The 27,733-nt window shown below is 31.8% G+C and overlaps 4 protein-coding genes across 6 annotated transcripts; 2 read left to right on the top strand and 2 right to left on the bottom strand.

Moving 5' to 3' along the window:
- Nucleotides 1-1,420: 1,420 nt before the first annotated feature.
- On the bottom strand, nt 1,421-2,410 carry LOC108463480 (zinc finger protein 3-like). The gene has a single exon (XM_017763412.2). It carries the CDS (start codon nt 2,295-2,297, stop codon nt 1,536-1,538), a length of 762 nt encoding a protein of 253 aa, XP_017618901.1. The 5' UTR covers nt 2,298-2,410; the 3' UTR covers nt 1,421-1,535.
- A 5,567-nt stretch (nt 2,411-7,977) lies between these two features.
- On the top strand, nt 7,978-9,237 carry LOC108462198 (class V chitinase CHIT5a-like). The gene has a single exon (XM_017762174.2). It carries the CDS (start codon nt 8,005-8,007, stop codon nt 9,235-9,237), a length of 1,233 nt encoding a protein of 410 aa, XP_017617663.1. The 5' UTR covers nt 7,978-8,004.
- A 9,389-nt stretch (nt 9,238-18,626) lies between these two features.
- Nucleotides 18,627-22,412, top strand: LOC108461714 (two-component response regulator ARR12-like). 3 transcript variants are annotated; one of them, XM_053023857.1, is made up of 6 exons: nt 18,627-19,119; nt 19,534-19,686; nt 19,911-20,294; nt 20,547-20,623; nt 20,715-21,770; nt 22,073-22,412. In XM_053023857.1, exons 1-6 carry the CDS (start codon nt 18,990-18,992, stop codon nt 22,094-22,096), a joined length of 1,824 nt encoding a protein of 607 aa, XP_052879817.1. In that variant the 5' UTR covers nt 18,627-18,989; the 3' UTR covers nt 22,097-22,412. The 3 variants fall into 3 exon arrangements, with proteins under 3 accessions (XP_052879817.1, XP_017617125.1, XP_052879818.1); XM_017761636.2 differs by having other exon boundaries at nt 22,069-22,412; XM_053023858.1 differs by lacking the exon at nt 18,627-19,119 and adding an exon at nt 19,175-19,218 and having other exon boundaries at nt 22,069-22,412.
- Nucleotides 22,413-23,522: 1,110 nt separating this feature from the next.
- LOC108463687 (brassinosteroid-related acyltransferase 1-like) lies at nt 23,523-25,986 on the bottom strand. The gene is made up of 3 exons (XM_017763581.2): nt 25,484-25,986; nt 24,852-25,331; nt 23,523-24,172 (listed from the first exon to the last, which is right to left on the bottom strand). The coding sequence occupies exons 1-3, from the start codon at nt 25,946-25,948 to the stop codon at nt 23,669-23,671; spliced, it is 1,449 nt and encodes a 482-aa protein (XP_017619070.1). The 5' UTR covers nt 25,949-25,986; the 3' UTR covers nt 23,523-23,668.
- Nucleotides 25,987-27,733: the final 1,747 nt, after the last annotated feature.

Raw genomic sequence — 27,733 nt, 5'->3', positions numbered from 1 at the left:
TAGGTACCACATTGAAAATTTTGCTAAAGTACAAGGGCCAAATATGCTATTATCCCCAAAAAATATAAAAATCCGTTAAAAGATAATGTTGTAGTAAATAATTTGCCATTCATGTTATTTTGACAAATAATTATTATTTTATAATAACTTTTACTTTTAAAATCATTTTCAATTAAATTAGTGTCGATTGACTTATAATAATACTATTTCATTTAAAGATTTTAAGTATAATATAGATAGATATTAATTAACATGTTGGGGAATTCGTGACGGAGAGAATATATAATTTAATATGAGATTAACACAAAATTAATTATACATAATATGGTTGAATTGTTTGGTTTAATTTTATGATATATATAAAAGATAAAATTAGTAATATTTTGAGAGCTACAAACCTATCTAGCAAATGTTAAGAGCCATAACTTTTGTAAGAATGAGCCTACAAACTCTCCTTACAAACAATTCTATAAGGACTACATCTTTTGTAAGAATGGTTCAAATGTTAAAAGGACTACAGGCATTGTAATCTTTTTCTTGTTTCTCTATCAAAATTGATATAATAAGAAAATTAGGAGGAAAAATCTAATTTGCCATTTTTCTATTGAAAAGAGATAAGAATGATGTGAAAATAAAGTTTTAAACGTAAGTCCAAACGTACTTAATTACGTAATAAGTTTTAAAGAGGTTTATGAGTAGATATGAATGAAGCAATGGGCTAAGGTCTTTCATGGAAGGATTCAAGTTAAAAATGAGCCCAGTTTCTTCAATACTTGTTGGCCAAGGTTTTAGGAAGATTAGCCCAATAAAAGTTAAATACTTTGTATAATAAGTCCAAAGGTCAGGTCTGAATTAAAGAATTGAAAAAGGACAAGGACTACTGTGGTAAGAAAGAATTAAATAGAAACACATGTAAGTTACAGTTAAAGGGTGATGCAAGCAAATTGGTTTTACGGGATTTTAATTAAATTTAATAATATAAAACCAGATATTGCTTAGATTGAGGGATCAATTAGTGAAAGTGACACAGTGTACGGTGCACACTCAGACAAATCATACCCCCCTGTGTCAGTAAAACTAGGTTACTTCCATCACTCACACATCACTTATGCTGCATAATTTTATATTTCATATATTTAGGTATCCAAAGTCTTCATCTAAATCCACAATTCATCCACCAATAACCAATACTCATTTTCACATAATTTAATTTAATTTTCCCTTCTCTGAAAACCCATCATGATGTGTTTGATGATACCAATTTCCAGAAATATGTTCGAGAAAATGAATAAAAATTTTAATCGAAAGAGTTAGTTTGCTGTTTTATTTAATGTTTAAAAAGTAATTTATCGGATAAAATGTAATTTTATTCTTAATATAAATATCAAATTAAGTAATTCGTAAGTGTAAACTCAAAAGCTTTTCTATCATCATCAAAATATACATAACAATTACTTGCAATCAAATTAAAGAGTAAACAAAAATCTTAATCAGAAAATATATATTATATGTTCTTAATTGAAAATAAAACTGAATTAGAGCTTGAGAGATAGGTCAACCTTATGTATCTGATCTTCCTGGTTAACATTCAGACTGGTACCACTTGACCGCCAACAAGTACCAATCACTTCATCAGCTTGAGAACCACCCATCATCGTCCTCATTACGTTGAACTTACCGGCCGGACTTACAATATTTGTTGTATGGGGATTCTCCATTGATAACTTTCCGATTGCCGGTTGTTGTTCAATAGGAGGTCTTGACCAACTATGACGTCCATAAAAACCAGTCGATGAAGAAACATGAGAAGGTTTATGGATCATGGAATGTACCTGTATTCCCAGAGATCTATTATATGCACCGTTTAAGGGAAGAGAAGCCAAGCTAGAATAGTGATTATGATGATGATGGTGATGAAAATAAGGATGCCCAAAAGCTGCTATATGAGTTCCCATCCTTTGACCTCTTTTAGCTAAAGTCCTCTCTCGTTTGTGTGCATTTTGGTGCCCACCAAGAGCTTGTGAACTGTAGAATTTTCTTTGACAATAGTTGCAGGAGAAAACTCTTTGCTCACCGTCGGTTGGTTGTGTGGTAGTACTGTCGGATGAACCAGTACTGTTCTTCAAGGAATCGATAAGATTAAGCTCTTCTTGATTGAGCACACGATCACAATCACTTGTAGCTAGATTTAGATCTAGTTGGAGACTGGGTTTAGCCTCTTGTTCTCGATCATCTGGTGTTGAAAGGATACATGAAGAACTCTCAGAAGGACTAGGTTCTTTCCTTAGATATTCCATAGGAAAGGGAAGACAATTTTCTTTCTTCTTTTTTTTGGGTCTAAAAACTCAAACTCAACTTTGTTGCTAGACGATGAAATGTTTTGTTGATAGCATAAAAAAGATAAAAAGAATAAAATCTTTTTTTTTTTTTTGGAACCAAATGCTTTTCTATTATAATAATAATATTCCAATATATGGGAATATTAAATAAGGCCTGATGCACTAATATCCTACAGTATGACTATATCATAAAAAAATAAAATAAAAATTGGGGTTTTAGCCTTTAGGTTTCTTTGTCACTCAGTTGAAAGCTAGCTTTATTGGAACTCAACCATGTACTTTCTTGCTACCCATATTTCATAACAGATATCATGTAATAAGTGTCGTGAAGATTTTTGTATTAAAAGTTAACTTTTAAGTTATATAATAAGTATCGTGAAGATTTTTGTATTAAAAGTTAATTTTAAGTTTTGTTCGATTTTTGATTAAAAATTTTATTCATGTTAATTATTATAAATTAATTTATATTTATCAACATAAAATACACATAACACGTCATATGTAATTATCTTATTATTGTATAGAAATAAGTTAATTTATTTTTTATATGTAAAGGAATTAATTTATATAACCATTTTGACTAGTAGCCATTGTTATCTAAGGGATGCGTCCATTATTTCAGGTACCAAATCTGCCTGCAAAACCATAGGCTTTCATGCAGGGGATTTTTTTTTTTCCCCCTTCTAGCTAAAGTATCATGGTTTGATATTGGTCAAGAGGGTGCCCCAGTTATGGGGAGACAAAACTGACCTCTTTGTAATATAGACGACACCAATTCTCTCTTGTATCCTATGTACTTAAAACTCCATCAAGAAGAGCCACCATGTCCCCATGCCAGTTACTTTGAGCGTGCACCTCTCACCTTTTGTGGGGGCTTTACCCTTTTTCTTTTCTCTAATTTCTTGGAAGTTTTTGCCCCACTCTCTCTTTTTCATATTTTATTACTATTGTTATCGAAACAAACGCACAAACACAGATGGTTACATATAGGAAATTGTTGCCATGATTTGATAGGACACTAATCGGTGCATTGGTGGGGGAATGGGCATCGCAATATGGGTTTGGTTTAAGGACATAAATTATATATATCTTGGTGGCAATGAAATCATAGGGTCTTTTTCATTATTATAAAGTCAAGAAAACTGAGTTGAAAACACACATATTCTAAAATCCTAAGTTGTTCATAGTTGCCACTAGATTGAATTAATGATACACGTATCTATCAACTTTGGGAAGCTATTTGATATTCTCTCCATCAAATATGTGAAGACGATGCGATCATTTTAAAAAAAATTAAAAGTGATATTTACAAATCGTTCATCAAATAAAATTATTGATGAATCTCGAATTTTGATATTTGTCAATCAATACATGTATATAATAATCAATTTGTGGAAAGCATAATGATCAATAATTGTTATAAGTGTCATGGAGAACCTTATACTAAGAGTCAGATTGTATTTTATTCTCTCTAAAAAAAAAATAGCAAAGTAATTCCTATATGTTAGAGCAAAAAGCAAGCTAGTTCTCCTATCATGTACTTTAATATTAGGTACACGTGATACATTAGATGTAATCGTCTAATTATTTTGTTAACTATACTAATTTTTAACAGAAAAAAATAATTTGTTCTTTACTTTATCGTATATATAATTTTTTTTACTTTAGCATACATAAATTAACTTATAATTTTTTTAAATAAAAAGAAAAAATACAAATGGAGTCCTCCATTTACTTTTTACTCTCAATAATTCATTGTTTTCACAAAGGCAAATGCAAAGGTTTCTATGTTAGTTTCCCCTTTTAGTAGCAAATTAGGGGAGTTTTGGATTCATTGGAATTTTTCACGTATAAAACATTTTCGACCACATTCTAAACTCTTCTAAAGCCATAACTTTTATAGTATGTAGAAGAAAATGAAACAAACTTCTTTTAATGGGCATAACATGTCAAAGGCCACTCAGGGGGTGACAAATATATGAACATTGCAAAGAATTTTCCCCAATTTCGAAGGGAGTCATCTCATCTTACATGTCAAAAAATAAAACTTCATTTGTCGTATATGGAAGAAATTTAAGTGTGGGTGGTGGGGGGTGGGGGGTCAAGTGACATATGGCCGACAAAGAAATGGTGAAGGCTGATGTGGAGCCCCCTCATGCTATGATAGTGCCATCTTATAGTATTTATTAGTTCAACATGAACAAATCTTAAAAGGATTTAACCCTTGAGATAAGCATAATCTTAGCTTTAAACTTAGACTATTATTATTATTATCACAAAGCAAATGTCATTTTAGCCAACTAAACATCAACCAATCTTAACCCTACAAGAAGGGGTCAGCTTTGACAGAAAATGAGAAATTGGGGGCACGAAAGTGGATTTAGGTATTTCACTTTCATTGGTTTATGTAAATACAAAACAGCCCACATGATGAAATTTTTTAGGCAAATTAGTTGTCTAATCAAATTCAACCGGATCTCCTTTTAAGATTTCTCTGTCTGGCTTTTCATATTAACTTCTTTTTTCTTTCAACAACTTATAAAATTAACATCACTTCCACACATCAAATGCCTAAAGAGATAATCAAACTTCTTTTGAAGAGGACAACATGATCCTTCTTTGTGTTCACTCAATTCTATGTTATTTTTTCCTTTTTTAGGTTTGAGCTGTTGAATCACATTAATCTTAATTAAATTTAAAATTAAATCAAAACTTTAAACTCTAAAAGACATCAAACTCCTTATCACTCGATCTAACAGACATTAAACATGAGTAAATTACTTATAAATCTTCTTTAATAGGGCAACCATCAAGAGGTACATACAATCCAGGTATAGTGTATAAATATTTTGATAATTCCATTCCCCGTTATGGTCAAGAAAGAGTGAAATGGAGACCAAAGAAGCAAAATTCTTCACTTTATGACAAGAGAATGTGTACATATATAACAGGCTGTTTTTAGTGGAGAACAAGACTTTTGAAAGAGAAGTGGTCATATATTTTATGTTTTCAAATGTTGTACGTGAAGCTGAAAACATATTATATGTGCAAAAAGAAGAGGCAGAAGCTTGTAGGTAGTATATAAGTAAAGCTAAATTATTGCCCATAGGCATCCATTATTGAGATATATTCCATATAAATAAGCACTAGTGGGAATGAATGTGGGGTTCCCTTCTCATAGAGGGGCAGAACTGAAATAGGGTATAAATATTTTTTTATAAAATGTACTCGGCACATTAGTTTGGTAATAGGATCCAAATCCACTAATTTGGGTCAACTAAAAGCTCTCAAGTGTTGGGCCAAATGTTAATTACCAAATCCATTTCTTATAAGGATCTGACTATATGCATTTATATTCTGTAGTGTTAATGCCCTTAACTTTTAAATTGGGGTTTGATTTTTTTTCATCCAATTTAGACCATGAATATTACAATTATTTTTATATTGGGGTTTGAGCTCTCTTTTTTTGGTCCAAGGTAGTCCTTGATATTTTCTTGAAAAATCTTAAAGTTCAGGCCCCAATGTGAGAATAATTATTAAGTTTAGGGACTAATTTCGATAAAAAAAGTTTAAGCTTTAATGTGAGAATATTTGCCTAGTTTAGGCCCTAGTGCGAAAACAATTGCCAAGTTCGAAGTCTAACTTGGACCAAAAATTTTTTTCTAGCCCCAACGTGAAAATAGTTACCAAATTCAAGCTCCAAACAATAATATAACCATTTTAAATTCTAAATTTTAATTGACGAGGTCTTTGCTAAACTATTTAAATATCGGATTTCTTTTTTAAAACATAAAAAATAATAAGGACAAATCTAAACAAGCTTTGGTTAGTCATTTATTAAAATGGGTTGTTTTTAATAAATCTTGAGGCTCATATTTCGAGTTGATCTTGGTCAACTACGTCTAATAGTAATACCATAAATAAGCTCAACTTGAAACTAACTTGGCCTATAGACAATATTAGAACCAAGGTTGTCCAGCATTAAAAACTCGGTGCTTGGTCGGTCAAGACTTTGGGACAACTTGGGTAATTGAGCTTTTTTCATTTGTGATTACCATAAGCAAATGGACTTCTAGGACATGTTTCATGGTCGTATTTTATTTTGCCTCAAGTCATGATAAAAATTGGAGTCTTGAGGAAGTTGTGATTGACTCAACTTTGTGGATAAGACTTGTGCATTTATTTTATCATTATTCTGGTAAATTTATTTGTTGATTTTAAGGATCAATCATACTTTATCTTGGAATAAGATTAAAGATTATTTATATAGATTTTTATGACAATGCAATTGTATTTATCTCGAACTGTGTTGATCGACTGAAGCTATCATATTAAGCCTATAAATAGGTAGCTGGTACACATATGAAGATGATTTGAATGAGTGTTGTGTTGATTTGCTAAAGTTATTCTTGTCTTTTTTTTATTTGTATTTTGGCACTCTATTGTTAAGCTTTGTAAGTGAGGTTTTGGGTTAGTGGTTGTAACAAGTTGAGACTAATTATTCGGATTGCAAGTCAATGGGTGATTGGATCAATTGTGGAATGAAATCATTCACTAAATAAAGTTCCGCAGAATAGATTGTTTCCGAACTACATTAACAAATGATTATGTACAGAATCTTTTCTTACTTTCTATGTTTTCGTTTCTGTTTCATTACCTGTTCAAACTCGTGTCTAAATACTAGTGGCTAATTTACGTGTGATTTCAAACACCTCTAGTCTTTACTTAATGGCAAGTTGGAAGTCTTCATAACTATGAATGCCTAAGTTAAAAAATTTCCTGTCAACCATTTCTAAAATTATTCAAATTTAAGTTTATATATATTATTGCTACTTAAATAGTATATTGTAATGTTTTATTCATATTATATTTATAATTATAATTAAAAAAAAAAAAACCTCTAAAACACTCCATCCTAACAAAGGTTCATGGGAATGAAACCTGGGAATATCATGAATGGGAAGGAGAAGGTCCTCTCTAGGCTACAAGAAACAATAGTATACGTTATCATCTAAATCAATTGGATTGAGAATCAGTTAAAGCATCGATTTAAAAAAAAAATTTGAACCAATTAATTTGAGAAGTAATATGAATTGATTGAACAAGATAAAAGATTAAATTAACGGAAAAATTGAATTAATTTTTTATTTTAATTTTTTAAATTTCTAATAATTTTTAATTAGACCATTTAATTGAACGGTTGATGATTGGTGCAATTAAAAAACATTGAAGTTGACAATAAAGTTTATTCTTCTGTCACTAAATGCAAACATCTGAAGTCAATATCAGTACAAAAACATATACTATTGGAATCAAACAGGCAATTCATTAGCTTCTTTGTCTTTCTCAACAAGGCTTTGCATCGAAAACGAACAAACATATACTGCGGCGTTCTGGTGTTGGTTCTGGCGTTATCTTTTATGTGTATCTGATAGATTTCGATTCAGGCACAACTGTGGCTACTGTTGTCGTTTATAAATTTGTCTGGTTTCTCCTTCATCTGTTCCTCCAATGAACCTTGTTTAACCTCTACCTTACAGTTAAAAACACAACCCTCGAAAAGCCAACAGCAATGCCACTTAGAATGTCGATATTTCCATAGTAGTTGCATCCTTCAAATCCCTGCCACAGTACCCTCATTTCTACTTGCCTCAAATACTACATCATGGCTAGCCTCAAGTCTACATGTGTTTATTTTCTGGCTATGTTTTGCATATTTGTAACAAAATCCGAAACATATTTTTCACCAGGGCCGGCCCCTGAAATTTTCCCACCACTACCCGTTTCTTACGTGCCAACTCCAGTTCCAGGCCCTACTTCTTACCCACCTGTGCCAGCAGTTTCGCCATCTCCACAAGGAATCAAAGCTGCTTATTGGCCATCGTTTGAATCCTTTCCAGTTTCCTCCATTGACACTTCATTTTTCACCCATATTTACTACGCCTTTCTCTTACCCGAACCCAACTTTTTCAAACTCAACGTCACCTCATTGGACCAACAAAAGTTACCTGAATTCATGTCCGGATTAAGCGCCAAAAACCCACCCGTCAAGACCATACTCTCCATAGGAGGCGGCGGGAACGACCCGAATGTGTTCGCCGGAATGGCGAGTACCAAATGCACGCGCGCGGTTTTCATTAATTCGACCATCGAAGTAGCTCGGAATTACCAGTTCGACGGCATTGACTTGGACTGGGAGTTCCCTGAAACCGTCGACGACATGGCCAACCTCGCTTTGTTGTTCGAGGAATGGAACGAAGCACTTCAAAACGAAGCCGAAACCAGCGGGAAACCACGTCTGCTTTTGACTGCTGCCGTATATTACTCGTCGGAGTTCACTACTTACGGCATGCCTCGATCGTATCCGGCTCGTGCTATGGCCAAATATTTAGATTGGATGAATCCAATGTGCTTCGATTATCATGGGAAATGGGATAACTTCACTGGAATACATTCAGCACTTTTCGATCCCAATACTAGTGCTAGCAGTAGCCACGGAATCGGGTCTTGGATTCGAGCTGGGGTGCCGCCGGGAAAACTGGTTATGGGGCTGGCATCATATGGGCATACATGGAAGCTCCAGGATCCGAATATTAATGGGATCGGAGCACCGGCAACCGGCGTAGGGCCGGGAGATGAACTGGGGTTCTTTGATTATTATGCTATATTGGATTTTAACAAGGAGAAAAATGCTACGGTGAAGTACGATAGGACAACGGTGTCGTATTACTCTTACGTTGGGGACACGTGGATTGGGTACGATGATGTTAAGTCCATTAAGTGGAAGGTCTGGTTTGCAAGGATTAAAGGCTTAGCTGGGTATTTCTTTTGGGCTCTTGGTTATGATAAAGATTGGGCTCTCTCAAGACAAGGTGACAATATTCTCCTTCAAGCTTGAAAATTTGATTCGATTAATTTAAATATAAATTTAATTTAATTATTAAAAAATTTAATTTGTACTAAAATGATTTAAACTTGTAATGATTAAAAGTAAAAATCTCGAACTTTAAACCCAAATGAAAATAACTCAAAACAATTTAAATAAAAATCGATACAAACACAAACTAAATAAACTAAAATGATCCAAAATTTTAAAATTAGAATTTAATTCAACTTAAATTAATTTAATTTAATGAAATATTAAAAAATTTGAACTATCGAGGGTTTTTTTTTTTTACTATGTTTTTAATTTTATTTGTTGGCAATGAACAGCTCTGATGGCCTGGGAGTACTAGTTGGAAGCCTAGGAGGAGGAGCAGAGATTACTTCTTCTTTTTTTCTTTTAATTATAAATTTCATTTTAATAAAATTAAGATTCATTCTCAACAATGAGCAAATATTATGGGTTGTTTTTTTCTTTTTCCTTTGATTGTTCACGTAATTCTCACCATTAAATAACATCTTTGTTTCAAAGTCACGACACACAATACTAGTCACGACACACAATACTAGAATTTAAGTCTTTTAAACTGTACGATTTTAGACGAATTTTTTATTTCAAATTTGCCTAGATTAATTCTCGAAAGATGAGAATCCTCACGAAAATTCTCTAAGACGCTAAAATATAGCAAAAGCAACTTAAAACGAATGAGCAACGAAAGAACTAAAATGCTACGAGGGACGATGCACACAGTATGTTTGAATAAATGCTCTCAAATATAATATTATTTAACTCAAGAATAAGTAAAGTATAATGGGATAGTGTGTTTGAGTAAATGCTCTCAAATATAATATTCTTTTAATTCAATGTGATGAATACGAATGAGAGGAAAGACTTTTATTTATAGTTGAGCTCCCCAAATCCAACGGTATAGTTTACTTTAAATCGATGATTAAGATTAAACCAATTTAGAATGACACAATTCGCCAAGATTATAAAATTAAATCTTCTAATATTATTCAATTAATCTTCATGAGACACTCTTTGTGCATTAATCAATATGAAATTTATAAATTAATATTCTTCCTTTGTACAAACATCTTCGCTTTTGAATAAATTTGAGAAATGATATTCCAAATTTGCTTGCACTCAAAAAATGATAAATTTTCTTTATAGACCCTTCAAAATTTAAGAGATTATAAATTAATATAAAAAGAAATTTATACTTTGACCTTCGAAAGTTTTATGATTCATCTTTGACTTCAAAGTATGTTGTTAAACATTTTGAATCAGTTTAATTAAAAAATTATTAAAATTTAAAAAAATTAAAAGAATTGGTTTAGCCGTCTAATTTAATCGATTCATATCAATTTCCAATTCAATCAATTCAAAATCCTCTTCGAACGAATGCCTCTACCGATTCCCTATTTAATCTGTCGGATCTACCAAACAACATTGTTAAGCAACTTTTATGATGTGAATATGATGATCCAACCTTTCACCAAAACAATCACGAAAATTGTATGGGTCAACTCAAACTGACAAGGCCGTGAATTGTGAGTCTCACGCATACAATCAATCTCCTTTCTTAACGTCAACGTAAAATGAGATTGTTTCAAGTTCAAGAACCCTAATTCCATTATATCCTTAAGCCCAAATTAGTATATTAGCTATATGACCATTTTTGCTGATTAGTACAGCAGTTTTGGTTATTTCTTTTATGAAGGCAGTTTTTCGGTTTTTTAGATTTTAGATTTTTGAACTGTTAATTATAATTTAGTTTGGTTTTATTATACTACTTTTTTTAAAAATTTATTTTGATAAAATAAGCTTTGTTTTATGGCCTTTAAATGTTATTTGGCAAAATTTCAAGATCTTTTCATAAACATTTCAAAAGGAAAAATTTTCTCAGTAAATTTTAAATTATTTTCACTATTTTTAATATAAAAATTTATTTTATATCATAAAAATTAAAAACTAATTATATTTAAAGAAAAAATCGGTTCGGTTTTGGGTAATCGAGGTTTTTGAACTTGCATTCCATAAACCGTCCAAATACCTCTTTTCGGATTGGTTTTCAGTTTGGTTCATAAGTCTCAAAAACAACATATTTTAGCCTCATTCTTAATGTATTTTTGAGTGATTATGTGGTGTTAATTGTAAATTATATACTCCTAATTCTTTAAATTCATGTTTTGAAGCTTAATAGAACACTTTGGAACAATATGAGTTAGAAACGAGTGAAAATCAGAACATTGGAGCAATCTAGAAGTTGCAGACGAGAAACAGAGTTTCACATGATCAGGACACATAATCGTGTGAGCCACACGAGCGTGTGTCCAAGGCATGTAACTTTCGGGAATCGTGTAAAACATGACTAAATTGTAAAGTAAATTATTGATTTTGAGTAATAGGGACCAAATTGTGAAAAATTCAAAATTAAGGGGTAAAATTGAAAATAGAGAGTTGAATTTAGCTTAGAATGAAATTAGTATAAAAATTTGAGGTTAAATATGGATATTAAAATTAGTCTTGGTTTAGGGACTAAATTGGGGATTAAGCAAATCGTGGTGTAACATTTGAAATTTAATGAAAATTGAGTTGTGTATTATTAATCTATTGTAATTATTTTATTCTGTAGCGAACATCGTCCTGAAATTCTCAAGTAAGAAAGTGAAAGATAAGGTTGACGTCGAGTAGCTCAGAATATACAGTTTATATTTCTATAATTCGAACTATTTCAATTATTACATTTGTACATTGCATTGCATGGTAAGTTATAAGGTAAGCTACAAAATTGATTTGGTGAGATATAATGAAGTGGTTGCATTGGTTATTTGTGTTATGGATTAAATTGATTAAATGTGGAAATACTGAATATTATTTGATATGTGAAAATGATTTTGATAAGAAATGAAATATATGGTTATTTTGATTGAGTATGAAATAAAACTGAGATGACTCATGTTAAAACTCTTATGAAATTATGAAAGTTACATGTTTCTTTGCATATATTTTATTGCGTTTTAATCTTATATTTGAATATTTCATATTATATTTATATATTTAGATTATAAAAATACCACTGAGTTATAATCAATGTGCGATTTTGTTTTCCGTACGCAGGTTAGGTACCCTCAGCTTATTGTCAACTCAACATCCAACAACAGTCCCGAGCTCAAGTGTGGTAAGGTTTTGTTTTGTAATGGCATGTACCTAGGGGGTCCTTTGTTGATGTTGTTTATGATGTGATGATATTATGGCTTCTTAGTGAAATGATGGATAATTGTATATATATATGGTTGTAGTTGTAGCAATGTTGGTATGACAGCTTAGGCTAATGTTTGGTATGTGTTTAGTTTAAAATTTGGTAATTTATGGAGCTAAAGGTTAGTTCAATTATGGCAAATTTGGTATGAATAGAAGTTTTAAATGGTTGATGCTTTGTTGATATGTTTGAACATATAAAACGTGGTACCAATGAGGGTACATTGGTTAGGCTTATTAGATGATTGATTTGACATATTTTGAGCATGTTTAATTGTGTTTTGGATAGGTTAACTGGTTGGTATTTAAGTTGTTTAGTATCCAAGTAATCACAATTTGATAAACTTAAGTTTTAAGGTACATTCAGGTGCACACAGCCTGGGACACGATCTGTCACACGGCCGTGTGACACACACGGGCGTATGCCCTGAACATGTGATAAATCAGTATAAGTTTAGTTCCCCACGGGCTGCAACATGGCAATGTGACCCAAGTTAGTAAATTACACAGGCTGGGACACGGTCGTATGTCTCAAGTCAGTGAGTTACACGGGCAGGGACACGGTCGTGTGTCCCCTGTTTCTAGGCATTTTTGTGATTTCACCCTAAACTTCTAGAATTATTTCAAATTAGTCTCTGCCTGTTTTTAGACTATTTTTTAGGGTCCCGTAAACTCGTATTAAGGACTGTAAGAATAACTTTTACTCTGAATTGGAATGATATAGCATGACTCATTATTCGATTGTATAAGACACTATTATGGAAATATTAAATTAGCATGTATTGCTCACTGTATGACGTAATGTAAATAGTCAGCTTGCAGTTTTACTTATGATGAAATTAAATATTGTGATTGGTTAGTAACGCTCGTGAGCCTAATCTGAAGATGAAGAAGGGTTAGGGGTGTTACACAATCAATTGATATTTAATTAATTTTGTATTTTATTCTCTGGTGCAATTGTTAGTTAATTTAGATAGTTTATTTTTATTTTAATTAATCATTTGAATTGTTAGGTTAAATAATAGAAAGGCGATAATTACTAGTAATTAGTCCTCAAGGGAACGATATTTGTGCTCACCACAACTATACTATTAATCGATAAATGCAGTTGCCTTAGTCAACTTAGTAGTTAGTTTAACGGACATCATTGATCGGTTTTTTTTACTCAGCCCTAATTTTTAGATATGGTTTTTATAGGGGGCAAAACAATGGGGGTGGCAGGGGCATCGACCCCCCTAAAATGGAAAATTTTTCATTTAGGCTATTTGAAAATTTTTAAATTAGCAAAGGTAAAATCACACGTGCCCCTAAAATTGATAAAAATTAATTTAATCATTTAAAATTATAAAAATAAAGGTTATTAAAATGGTGAATTTACATTTTATTATAGTAAAATTACAATTTAATCTCGACTTCTTAAAAAAATTTTGATTTCGTTCCTAATTTTTATAGATTCAGATTAATTCAAGATTTTAATTATTAAAAATTCAAGTCAATTCAAATTATTTATTCTGATAATTTTAAGTCACGGTGATTTCAAATCCAAGTGAATTTGAGTTATTAAATTTTTCACAATAAAATTGAATGGAAATTTCAAATTTAGAGGCGTCGGTCTTTGGTGGCTTAGAATGTGGCTGGTACAGGTTTCACCTTTCCTCTCTTCTCACTCTAACCAATGAATTAAAAAAAGGAAAAAATCAAGGCAGCCATGTTTAATGAAGTGGCAAAAGATTCAACCAAAATATAATAGTGAGAAAGAAGATTGTAAGAGGCCCACTCAACATGTTCTTATTTAATATTATGGCCATATATATCCCTAGTGGGAGACAATTTTGGCTAAACCCTAAAACTTGTGCATATGCATTATATTTAAACCACATTATCAACTATATTTAAAACCTTTCTACTTTAAATCAAGCCAAAGCAAAACTCATGTGACCCCATAAAGCAAGGAATCTCAAAGATTTTGCACCCAACATGAATCTTAAAGATAAACATACATTATTATTATATATATATATCAGCATGGCATGGACTATTTTATTATATAGTTTTTGGATGTAGAGAGAGAAACACAGACTTGCAGTTATCATGCAAAGTGCAAACCCATTTCAATAATATATTAATATATACTGATAAGGGATAGTCAAATAATGGAGCATTGGGTAATCAATAAACAAAACTCAGGGGATATATCTCTTTTTTTTTATTGTTTGTAAAGTTATGTGTTGATCAATGATGAGTGCAAGATAAGAATAATGAGGCAAGTGAAGTTAACCAAGCTAAGATGGTTGGTTGTTGGTCATGTTGTGTGCTTTGACAGAATATATCTGTATGAATTATTAGATGGGTTTGCAAGTTTTTAAACATATAATTAATAATATCACATCCATCACCAAAAACCAGACCAAAAAGAGAGAAGACTATGGCATTTCTCTTCCAATCTGGAACCCACAGTTTATAATATAATGTATATAGTCATGTCCACTAAAATGACTTAGTGGGCATTCATGAGGTAACTGATTTGCTAGCTCCTTCTTTTTACTCATTATTTCACTTTCTCCCACCAAACTTTTTTAGTTGTTGCTCTCTATCTCTCTTTTATGTGTGTATGTGGAGATCATTCCTCTTTTTCTTTTCTTTTTTACTAAATTGATTTCATAAAACTATTAATGTAGATATTTTGTTGAAAAAGGGTGCTCCAATTTCTCACATGTTTTTCTTAATTATGCCAAAAGTAAAATAAAAAAAATTTGTTATTCACAAAAATTTAAAAGAAATAAAAATTACAAATCCAACGTCGAAAACCGGTTTAATAGTAGTATTAAAATATAAATTTGTTGAATCCCATGTTATGGCATAATGATCAGGGTATTCACCACCTCAAGTATGGCATAGGTTTAAGTGGTGTTAGTTATTTTAGTTGTTCAAACTTTGTCCTGTTATTATGATTCACAAAAAAAAAATACAAATTGTTACCATTATATCTATACTCATTATTAAATAAATTTTAACCCACATTATAAATATGACAAAATTTAATTGTATTTATGGTATAATAACTTTTGATACATCGATAATCCGTATTATGAAATTTGACATATTTATTTATATGTATTCTTGCATTTGTATTATTATATCTAAAATGATAAAATATTTATTAATAAAAAGAACGAAAGAAAGAAGTGAACAATTTCATTATAGGTTTTGGTCTCTTTTTAATATAACGCTTAAAACTACTTACAGTCCCTCCCCAACCCATAAATAGGTAGATAATGTGCTTCAGCGCACTTGAACACACGTCCTCCTGTATTGGCAACAATGTTTATACCAATTAAGCTAAGGCTCAATCAACCATATGCTTAAATTTTGATCCACCTATTTTAAATATACTCTAAGTGAGATCCAAGTTCGTTATAAATTCACTTATAGTTTTTTCTGAACAATCTTCATCACTTCACTTATAATTTTTTTGAGTAATTTTATTATAAGTTCTAATCATATTTATTCTTTTTGACATAATGCCTAGAACTACCTATAACTCCTCATTAACCCATAAATAAGAAAATAATATGCTTTAGCATACTTGAACCTATATTTTCTTGCATTAGCAACAACACCCATATTAATTGAGGTTTTAAAAATGAAAGGTAATGGTTGTAAGTGTTCCAAAATGTATATATAAGTCCTTGTCAAGAGTTTGACTCCTTTTGACTCATTTTATGGCAATTATCAAGAACAAAAAAGAGGGGTTAATTTTAGGCTTTTTAGGCCCTAAAATTAAAGGACTTTTTAACTTTTGAGGCCTTAAAAGAAGAACACTTTACAAAAATACAAAACCATAAAAAGAAAGATTTATTAGATTAATAATTAGGATTAAACCAGAAAAAGATGAAAAGTTGAAAAATATGACAGCCTTATACTTCGGCAAGTGAGTTTTATTTTTATTTTGGAAGACTTTATTTTTTGGGTTCACAAAGCATGCTTTGGCGTGTTCCATACTTCCTGCCATTGTGGTCCCCTTCACCACAAACCAAACCAACTAAAATAGAATCATTAATAATGATTTTTTTTAAATAAAATAAAATATTAAAATTTATTTATTTTTAAATAAAAATTGATATTTTTAGCTTTTTTTTGTCATGCATGTTTGATTAACATCAATGCTCAATAATGAGTTAATTCCACTACACATCCTTAAATTATGAACCTTATTTTAAATGCATCTCTAAACTATTAATATTATATCAATTAAGTCATTTTTCCGAAACTTTTATTTTAATTATTAAATGACACGTAAAATCTTATATGAAATAATTTAAAATGAAAATTTTAAAAAAGTAAAATGTTGCTATATTATTTTAAATTAAAACTAATTTTTTCAAAAAGAGTGAACGATAGTAAAAGTTTTGAAAACTTCGAAACTGAGATTTTCACAACATCCACTTTTACAATATTCATTTTAAAATATGTCACATAAGATCTAACGTCTCATTTAATTGTTAAATTTATGATTTTAGTAATAGAAGGACATTATTAATATAACATTAATAGTTTAAGAATGTAGTTAAAATGCTTTAAACTTTAAGGACCAATTTAACAAGAAGGGCATAGTTTAGGGATATTTGTTCCAATGAATTGTTAAACCAAAATCTTTTATATATCTCTACTTAGCAAAAAAACGTCGTCGTTTACTAGTTTTATATTATTTTGGCATCATAAATCTCGAGATTTATGTTCTGATATGAAGAATTGATTTTGTACTGTGATTTGATTCATTCATTATTTATGTGTTCTTTTTGTACTAAATTATAAATGTAATAAAAAATAAATTATTACTTATTAAAATCTAAAATATTAATAGGAAATATATTAATTGTTTCATATTTTTTGAACAATCTCATCGTAAATTTTAATCATATGAATTACTTATAATCACTCTCCAACCCAACGCATAAATAAGAAGATAATGCGTTTCAGCGTATTCGAACCAACATCCTTTTACATTAACAATAATATCAATATTAATCGAGCAGACTCAATCAACCTTATAATTTGTGTTTGGATATTCTTATATTTGTATTATTTTTATTTCGTATAAAAATGGAAAGAAAACGTATTTTGTATATATATGGTAGAAGATTACTTGGTTGAATTAAAGAGTAAACAAAATCATAATCTTAGATTTCAATTATCAAATCATTATCCATTTCTTATGGTAAATTTTAAAAGATTGAATAAATAACTCAGCTCAAATTTTGGACAAAATATCACATAAATAAAATTAAGGCATAATAGTATCTAACATTTTTTTTTTACTTTAATCCTAATTTGTTTTACTACTTTACTTTAATATTAGAGTTGTCCATGAGTCAGATCCTAATAAAATTTTAGGCCCGATTGATAGGTTTGGGTCCGAAAAATGGGCCTATAATTTTTACACATGCTCAGTTTGGATAAAAATACTAATTTTTTTTACTTTTTATTTTTTATATAAAAATTTTAAATAATATAATACACCAAACATACTAAAAATATTAAAATAGTAGTAATATAATAGCGAAATGCTAACAAAACAGTGGTAAAAAGTGAAAAAACAACAGATGATTTATTTATTGCAAATTCGGGCCGAGCTCTAGCAAAAAAGACCTTTGCCCGAGACCCTACTCATTTTCTAAACGGACCTTATTTTTTGTCCAAACTCATTTTTCAAACGAGCCTTCAAACCAAACCGAATGGTCTGACCCATAAATAACTCTATTTAACATTTAATTTTTAAATTTTAGTCTTTTTTCTAGATTAAAAAATTGTCTAAACTACAAAAATTTTAACACCACTAATGTAACATCTAACGTGGGAATTCACGTGTAACTAAAATTTTAAATATATATTATTAAAGAATTCAATAATTTTAAATATATTTATATATATAAATAAATTAATAATGAAATACATGGAGAATATCATATCACATATTAATATCATTAAAATTTTAAAGATTAAATGCCAAAGTGGTAAAAATAATGAAGATCAAAATGATAAAATAAGTAAACATAAAGAACTAAATTTAGAATTATACCAATTTTTAAAAATAAAATAAAATAAATAATTGAGGAATGCTTTTTAATTTCTTCGAAAATAAAAACCCATTAGCCCTTAAAATGCAAATTTTGGTAGCAAAAGTCGTTGAAAGTGAATTTCAGTAAAACGTGTGAATCCCGATTTTCAGTCAATTTCCAGATTCCAGTATACAGAGATTAAGACCCAGTATACAGATTACAGTCTGTTTTTAAATATTAAAGGCAGTATTTTTTTTTCTCTTTTGAACAATCACTTGCTCTTTCTGTCTCTCTAAATTCACCCCTTAATTACAATCTAATACTTCTCCCTATCTTTCTGCCTTTTTGTCTCAAATTTCTTTCATTCTAGTTTAGTTTCTGGCTTTAATCTTAAGCCACGAAATATAGTTTCTGATATTGCTAAAAAAAAAACTTTAAAAAAAAATGACGGTAGAGCAGATAGTCAGTGAAGGCAAGGATCAGTTTCCAATTGGCATGCGAGTTTTGGCCGTTGACGATGACCCGACTTGCCTTTTACTGCTCGGAACTCTTCTTCGTCGATGCCAGTACCATGGTTCGTCTTTTTGCCTTAAATCTCTATTTATAGAAATGGGTTGTTGATTTTTATTGTTTTGCAGTTGCATCGGTATAGTGGGTTTCCAGTGAAATCTTTGTGAGCTTCATTCATCACATTTGCATTGTAAAAATCTAAAGGAAGATCTCATTTTTCCGGTTTCTCTTCGATTCTACGGATAGTTTAGATTCGGGGTTTTTCTTTTTTCATGATTTGGTGATTTCGTGCTCCAAAAAGATCATGTCTTTGCATAAACTTTTTTTTCCCATTTTGGATTCTTTGCTTTCCAACAATCCTAGTTCATTGTTTTTAATTTTGCTACACTGATTCAGTGTAATATGCATTTTTGGATTTTGAATCTTTAAAAACATTAATAAAAGTGGTTCATTTATTGTGAATGTGTGTATTTTGCAGTTACCACAACAAGCCAAGCTAAAACAGCATTGAAGATGTTAAGAGAAAACAAGAACAAGTTTGACTTGGTTATCAGCGATGTTCACATGCCCGACATGGATGGTTTTAAGTTACTTGAGCATGTGGGGCTTGAGATGGACCTGCCTGTCATAAGTAAGCTAGTAATAATGCTCTGCTTTTTTGGCTTCTTTTAATAACTTTTGACATTTTTATCAACATTTTAGACTAACTGCCATGCATAAATTCTAGACTTTGAAAGGGGTTTTAATGCAACTTCTATCATTTCGGTTATCCCATGCAAAAATGGACAAAAAATTTCAGGGCATTTGGATTCCGGGTCGGATATTTTAACTAATGATATGATTAAATGCCTTCAGTGTTGTCTGCAAATGGTGATACGAAGCTTGTGATGAAAGGGATTACTCATGGTGCTTGTGATTATTTGCTGAAACCTGTTCGGATCGAGGAGCTGCAAAATATATGGCAACATGTAGTGAGGAGAAAGAAAAAAGACCGGTGTAATTCTGGCAGCAAAGACAAGCCTCATCCAGACAGTGGTGAGGCTGCGGGGATAGGGAATGTTGATAACAATGGGAAGTTAAACAAAAAGCGGAAAGACCAGAATGAAGACGAGGACGACGAGCGTGACGAGAATGGCCATGATAACGAGGACCCATCAGCCCAAAAGAAACCTCGTGTTGTTTGGTCAGTGGAGTTGCATCGCAAATTTGTTGCAGCGGTTAATCAGTTGGGCATTGACAGTATGTTCTTAACTTCTCAGCTTTTGGCTACATTGTGGCATTAATATTATTACTATTGTTCTTTTGACTCCCATGTCTATCCTTCACTTTCAATGTGTAATATTATCAATTTACCTGTCGACCCCTGCATTATCGGTTTCTACTTGTAACATTTATTATCGATGTTTCACTGCTCTGTTCAGTTCTAGTTGCAGTGAATCTGCTCGTCAATGAAGCTTTTGGTTTTAACTTTTTCAAGTTGTTGCAATGCAGAGGCTGTACCTAAAAAGATCCTAGAATTGATGAATGTTGAAAAGCTTACCAGAGAAAATGTCGCCAGCCATCTGCAGGTAATAACATGGACCTTTTCTGCCATTGTTAGTTACTATGATCCGAAACTTGTCAGGAAGCTAACTTTCTTTTTTTTTTTTTTGGTTACAGAAATTTAGGCTTTACCTGAAAAGAATCAGCTGTGTGGCAAACCAACAAGCAAACATGGCGGCAGCCTTAGGCACTGCAGATTCTGCCTATTTACGGATGGGGTCTCTGAATGGACTTGGAAATTTCCATACATTGGCTGGATCTGATCAGCTTCACAATGCTGCCTTTAGATCTTTCCCACCTAGTGGGGTGCTTGGAAGATTGAACACACCTGCTGGGTTAGGCATACGTGGCCTTCCATCTCCAGGAACTATTCAATTAGGCCACGTGCAAAATTCGGGTAATCCCACTAATGATCTTAGCAAGTTGCAATCTTTCGTTCCTGGAAACCATAATACCAACATTCTACAAGGTATGCCAATGTCACTAGAACTTGATCGACTACAACATAACAAGAATGTTGGCCACATAGGAGAGCTGCCGACTACCGATAGTATGACTGTTTTCCCTGGTTCTGGTAATTTAGTAGATGCAAGAATAACTGGATTTTCCAACAATCAACTTCTTGGTGTTACAAGCAACTCCTTGATGTTAGAAGGAAGCTCTCAGCAAGCCACTTCACATACTAGTGTTTCTGCAATAGGCTTCCAAAATGGGAATGCTTTATCCGACTTTACTTCTATAGCTCCTGCTTCCAACCAATTGCAGGATTCAAAAGCAGGCTCACAAGGCCAAGCATCCCCGATCAACTGTAATGCAGGGCAAATAATCAGAAGTGCTCCTCAAGAATGGAATGCCCCTAGAAAAGATGCCCCTTACCAATCACATGCTTCGATAAACTCTTCGATCCCTATTAACGGTGCCATGATTCAGTTGGGACAGTGCTTGGACCGAAATAACTCGATTTTCCACAGGACAACAGACTTGGATTCGGTTGGACCATTGAACTTTGTTGATCCCTTATCTATCAAGCACAGTGAAGGTGACAACTCCATTATGGAGCCATCAGTTATCGAAAAGGAAGGGTATCTTATGTTCCAACCACGGCCACATGGAAGTCATGTTCCTGATAACATCGGCTCCTTGGAAGATCTGGCAAGTGCAATGATGAAACAGGTAAGGCTAGTTGTTTCTTCTTTAGTCAATATTTAGATTATATTTCTCAGTTTCAGCCATCGAATTAACTCAAAATGGCAGACTTCGTACAAGTTATCATCTTTCATATGAAACAATGCTAGAAAGGACATGCCGAAACATGCTCCACCAAATTTAGTGGAATGCCATTAGGGCTTAGTAGCATTGATAGCCTAGAGTGTACGAATTTTTCACCAAGTGTCTGACTAGCATGCTAGAACAGGACAGTGTTATTTGCTGGTCTTATTAGGTTCCGACCAATTTGTCCGTTTTGTTGCAGGAAGGCGGATGCAACGGTTATTCTCTAAGGACTTCCATATGAAGATTAGAATGTAGCCTCTGTACTAACAGCAAAAGAAGGATCTGCTTTACAAAGCATTGCTCCTCTTTGGTAGTTTTGCCTCATGTGAACTGAAAACAAAATCTCTCTATGATAATCTTTATTTTATGCCATGATTTTGTTGTCAAATGCTTGCACTTTTTATTCTGTCCTAATAACATCTCTTAAGAGCTTTCAGTGCAACTACTTCTCCTGCTAAGCCCTGTTAAATATTTGTATAATGAATAAAAATATTAGTTTTTTAATTAATGGGTCCAACTACGCATTATAATGTTTGCCTTGTATACTACACTCTTTACTCCATGTTTTATGCTAACCATGTTTCATTATTAAATACTAGGTTCTGATTCTTCAGGACCCCATTCTACCTTAAAATATACTATATTATTTTCCTGTATTCATCACAAATTTTGCATTTTATTTCTTGAAATGTACAAATGTTAATATTATTAAATTTGTTAGTACGATACTTTGAAATAAATAAAAAATCGATTTGACAATCATATAACAAAAAAGTGACCTTGTAATGAATTTGAATTTAAAATAACTTTAATAGTTGGATTTAAATTTTAAAATCTGAAAAGAATGATGACTAAATAACTAGAAATAAAAATATAATAATTAAATTTTAAATTTACGAAGAGTATTAGGACTTTCAAATTAAAAATATGGGCTTTGTTTCTACAAGCTTGTTCAAGTTTTCAATTGATAATAGCTTTGAATAAAAATATAAAAGTTATAATAGCTTTGAATAAAAATATAAAAATTTAATATATTATTTGATACTTGACTTGAACACTTTTTTTAATATATGATTTTTTACTTTTAATGTCGTATTTTATTTGACAAAAGTTATATATTTGCTTAACTTTTGAGTATTTAATTCAAATTTCAAAATTAATTTAATAATTTTTAATAGAATAATCTTAGTATTAATTATGAATTTGTTAAATACAATATGATGATTGATTTTTTTTTGAATTTTGTGTAGATTTAATGAAAATTAATTGTTAATATTATTAATTAATTATGAATTTTCATTAAATCAACCATAAAATAAAAATTAAACACTTTTGCCAAATAAAAATAAAAGTTAATACTATTTACCTTTGCCTACAAAATGTATAACTTTTGTCAAATATATTAATCACTTTAGATGAAAAAATAAGACAAATTACACTACAAGTAACCCAACTATTATCTCATTTCTTTTTAGTCACCCAACCGTTGACTCTTTTTTTTTTTTTGGTCACGCATAACTATCATTTTTTATATTTTGATAGTTGAGTGACCAAAAAAAAAAGAATAATAAATATTAGATAACATGTGTAATTTACCTAAATAATAATAAAAATTTCAAAATCGAGTATCAAATTATATATTAAAAAAGTTCAATATTACACATTTCAAATATTATTATGTATAGTATGAGAACAATAGCACATCCTCCTTATTTAGTAATAATAGTCCTAAAGTAATGATCACCCTTAACCTCCCCAAAGGAAGTTGATTTTAATTTAAAGCAGGAAACTGTAGGGACTTATTGCAAATTGGTAAGGAAGTAATGAGAGAAAGCATTCAAGAATTGAGGTGGCAAACCAATCCTCACATCGATGCCTCTCAAATCATTGGGATTCTGCATGAAATATGCGACCTGAGGGATTGGAGAGAGTAATGGAGATACATAAGCTGCTTCTCCATGTAGGAAATCAATGGTGTGGAATGGCATCCTTGTCCAATCAGAGACTAGGGTTAGCTCATTGATTGGTGGGAGACTGCCCTGAGCAGCTCCTCCATCTAATGCCTTGTTATATGCAATCACGTAGTCGTTGGTAATCGAGTTCTTGGCTTGCTTTATCTTCTCTATGATAGCTTCATGGCTACTACCTTCCAGTTGTTCGGCTGTTAAGGCTATGGAAGCTAGTACAAAAGCGTTGCCACTAAAACCTTTTGGCAATGGCGGCACCATCTTGTTCCTTAGGTCCACTGCGAATTGCAAGCAAACCATTGCTCCTTTCTTTACTCCTAATGCTTTAGTCCTTGCCTGGAGTGTAAAACATTTCAGTTACTCTAAATATGTATATGTATGTATGTCTTCATGTGGAGAGCGCTATGAGCTCAAGTGGTACCCTAGCTCTCTCAAGATCCTCTATGGAGGTCTAGCTTTGTTTTGAGCTTGTTTTTCAAGTAGAGAAGACAATACTAAACTTATTCACCTACCCTGGTAAAAGCATCATAAGTTTTTGTATTAGGAGCTAAATTATATTTTACTCTTTTTATTAAAAAAGTTAGAAAATTAATTTCTATACATTAGATTAAAAAGTAAACTGACTTTTTCTGTTAAAAATTTCAGTCATTTTTATTGTTAAAAAAACTAGCGTGGCTAATAGAATAATCAAACAATTACATTGGACGTGCCACATGTATCTCATTTTGACATACATAGACTAGTTTTTAACAATAAAAATAGATGAAATTTCTAACAGTAAGACTTGTTTGCTTTTTCATTTAATGTATAGGAACTAATTTGTCCATTTCTGAGTATACGGGACAATATACAATCTATACTCCTAATATAAAGACTTTCGTAGTACTTTTTCCTCTCTTTTTATAAACATATATGATATTGATATAGACCAGCAACATCAACAATATAATTTTTAATCACTCAGAATGCTAGAAATGATCCTTCAGTTGAAAACTGAGATTAAACATTGTTTTACCTTCCATAAGTGAGCTGCAATGAGTTCAAAGGAAGAAAATGAAAAGCTACCCCTGCTTTCACCGCCAAAGACCTTGATTTTTAAGCTTTCTATCATTGCACCACTAAGGTGGAATGTTTTGAGAACAAGATTGGAGTTCCCTGTGTTGGAAAAGTTGCTGCCGCCAAACTTCATATCTGGACCAGCGAGAGCTTGTTTTATCAACTGATGTAGATGATCTATGGCTGCTGCACCCCTTGTTGGCGCCGAGCTCCAACTTTCAGGCAATTTTGTGAGCTGCTGCTGACCATGCTGAGTACCCACCAACAATGGCCCCCTCTCATGCACAGGTTCGTAAATCTGCAAAGTGCTTCTCTTTTCTTTCAATATTGCAGAATTTGAAGCCCATGCACGCAGAAAATCATAGGTGGCTGGTCCATCAAACAACGAGTGGCTTGCACCGATACTGATCGAGTAACCTCCACACCCAAACCTCGTGACCTACATCATACAATGAAAGTTGCATATTTCTATTCAATAACACGGTAGAATTCAACCAATTTAGTGCACAGCGGATAAAGAACGGAACAAAAGCCGGGCTAAATCTGAAAAGAAACGGACAAAACAGGCCCTAGGAAAATTAATGATCTCACCTGAGCAACAATTAAAGGCATCTGCGAGAAGTTCCCTTGAAAGACAGGCTTGTAAGCCAATCGCTCAAAGAATTCCTTGTACTGAGAAAGATCACCAAGTTGAATGATCTTCGCAGTGGTGACTGCTTCAGCTAGAACTGCACCACCATTATTGCACCAAAGATTAAGCTTACCATCAGCTTGGTTCAAGCTCAACCTACCTGCAGCTGGATACCATATAGAAAGTGTCTCTTCCAACCCAGATTTCAAGCTGTTGAAGATGGAACCCAGAGACAAGTTCTGGTAAGCAAAACAAGGTTTGTAAAAGAAAACCACGTACATTAACATCGGACACTGCCTGTCCAAATTGGAAAGATGGAGAATCTGTTGTGGATGATGCAACAAGGGTTTTGGGTGTACGGTAACTGTCTTGGTAACCAAAACAGTTGGATAATTCTCATGATCATCATGTTTTTTAGTAGCCATGAATGTTTTTTTCCCTTTGTTGCTCTCTCTAATTTTGTTGTGAGAAATAGAAGAGAAATGACATGAACATTTATAAAGGCAAAGAGCTTAGGTTTCCAAGTAGCCAACCCTATGTTTCTTTATGGATTTATTTATGACTTTATTATAAAGAATGTAGAATATTAATGGTTTGTAATCCTAGCCTTTGATTAATTAATGTTTTGCATGTTGATGTGATGGTACTGTATTTAATATTTGTGTATGAAAATGCCGACTGTATTATCTGGTTTGCACTACCAAGGGATTTACAGTGCTTGTATATGCCCCAAACTCTCACGAGAACAACAAATGATGGGACCCAATCAACCCTTTTTTTGCGAGTCTAGCAAGAATCTAATCATAAAAAAAAATTAGGGTTTCTGGTTATCATTTTTTATTCATTTCCTGCGGTATTCTTTTCAAAGTTAGTAGGCTTTGATTGAACTCTAAAGCAAATAAGAAAAAAAAAAGGTTCAATAATAATAAACAATGAACAATACCAATAATTAAGTAAAATTTATAAGCACATATACACTGAAACGTAATAATATTGAGTTGATTTGTAGTTATATTATAATCAAGTACTGTATATATAATCATAAGTGAATCATTGTACAGAACAAAACCCAGCAGGAATTAACCACATTCAGCGCTTTTGATGGATTATTAAAAGTTCAGTGAGATTCTATTCACTTGTATTATATGTGTATATATAAACAGGTTGGCATGTTGCTGTATGTATGTATATATATATATAATATAAGTATGTACGTATGTAAGTATGTATGAATAGTAAAGCAAGAGCAAGCGTGTATAAGAAGAGCAAAGGTGTCTGTTGTTGTCTCTACTTTCCCAGCACTTAGCCTGATTTCCAGGGTTTCTTACATATTCTTCTTCTTTTTTCTTCTCTTTATTTTCCTACTTTTCTCATCCACTTTTTTTTTCTCCTTTACAAATCCTAATTTGTTTGCACAAACATATATGAAATATCCTTCTTTCGGCAGATCACCTGCAATTTCCCTCTCTCTTTATATATATAAAGTGTGAACACGAGAGGATACTTGAAAGGACTGTATTCTTTTGTACAGAGTGTATCCCTTCCAGCCTTACATATGCTGATATGCTTGCATGCATGTCTACAAAGTAATAAGTAGTGGTAAACAGTAATATTGAATAGTATTTCATTGTGGATGAGCAGTGACATGCATGGTTTGATCCAGTTCTTTACTGATTTAAAACTTGGCATTAATGTTACCCTTTGTCTTGTATAAGCTTCATGGGCCTTAAACACTTTCCTTGTAAAAGCTTCAAAATAAGTTTGCCTTTGCCATGCTATATTTGAATGATACCCTACCTTGAACCATTTAGGAAAACAGAAAAAAATTCGCAGTCTCCTTTTGTTGGGTCTAAATAATTTAATTAGTTGCAGAAAACAAAACATTATACGAAAAGTTGGGTAGGCGAGGAAATTAAGCATAAGAATTAAGAAATGAAGATATTCTTTTTTTTGGCCTTGTTTGAAAGATAAAGAACCATGAAATCGTGTTCACCAATGAATATTATGCTCTCTTGAAAGGTCAACATTCGAAGCCAAAATTTTTATTTTTTATTTTTATATGGATGCTGGTAGTCAAATTGTAAATAAAAAGTTTGGGATATTAAAATTGAATAATTAATTCAATAAATTAATTTGTTTATACATGTTTTATATCGGTAGTACTTAAAACTTAGGATTTTCACATTACCAATGCTTCAACTTTTTTATTA

Source organism: Gossypium arboreum, chromosome 13 (genome assembly GCF_025698485.1).
Source record: "Gossypium arboreum isolate Shixiya-1 chromosome 13, ASM2569848v2, whole genome shotgun sequence".
In the NCBI taxonomy this organism is placed as follows: Eukaryota; Viridiplantae; Streptophyta; class Magnoliopsida; order Malvales; family Malvaceae; genus Gossypium; species Gossypium arboreum.
The sequence above is the reverse complement of the archived record's forward strand: the minus strand, read 5'-3'. Positions and strand labels throughout refer to the sequence as shown.

Coding starts and splice junctions, on each gene's coding strand:
- LOC108463480 (XM_017763412.2), bottom strand. CDS start 2,297: ATGGAATATCTAAGGAAAGAACCTAGTCCTTCTGAGAGTTCTTCATGT.
- LOC108462198 (XM_017762174.2), top strand. CDS start 8,005: ATGGCTAGCCTCAAGTCTACATGTGTTTATTTTCTGGCTATGTTTTGC.
- LOC108461714 (XM_017761636.2), top strand. CDS start 18,990: ATGACGGTAGAGCAGATAGTCAGTGAAGGCAAGGATCAGTTTCCAATT. Junction 20,295..20,546: donor TAATCAGTTGGGCATTGACA/GTATGTTCTTAA, acceptor GTTGCAATGCAG/AGGCTGTACCTAAAAAGATC. Junction 21,771..22,068: donor CAAGTGCAATGATGAAACAG/GTAAGGCTAGTT, acceptor GTTTTGTTGCAG/GAAGGCGGATGCAACGGTTA.
- LOC108463687 (XM_017763581.2), bottom strand. CDS start 25,948: ATGGCTACTAAAAAACATGATGATCATGAGAATTATCCAACTGTTTTG. Junction 25,332..25,483: donor TGCCTTTAATTGTTGCTCAG/GTGAGATCATTA, acceptor TGTATGATGTAG/GTCACGAGGTTTGGGTGTGG. Junction 24,173..24,851: donor TTGCAGCTCACTTATGGAAG/GTAAAACAATGT, acceptor TTTACACTCCAG/GCAAGGACTAAAGCATTAGG.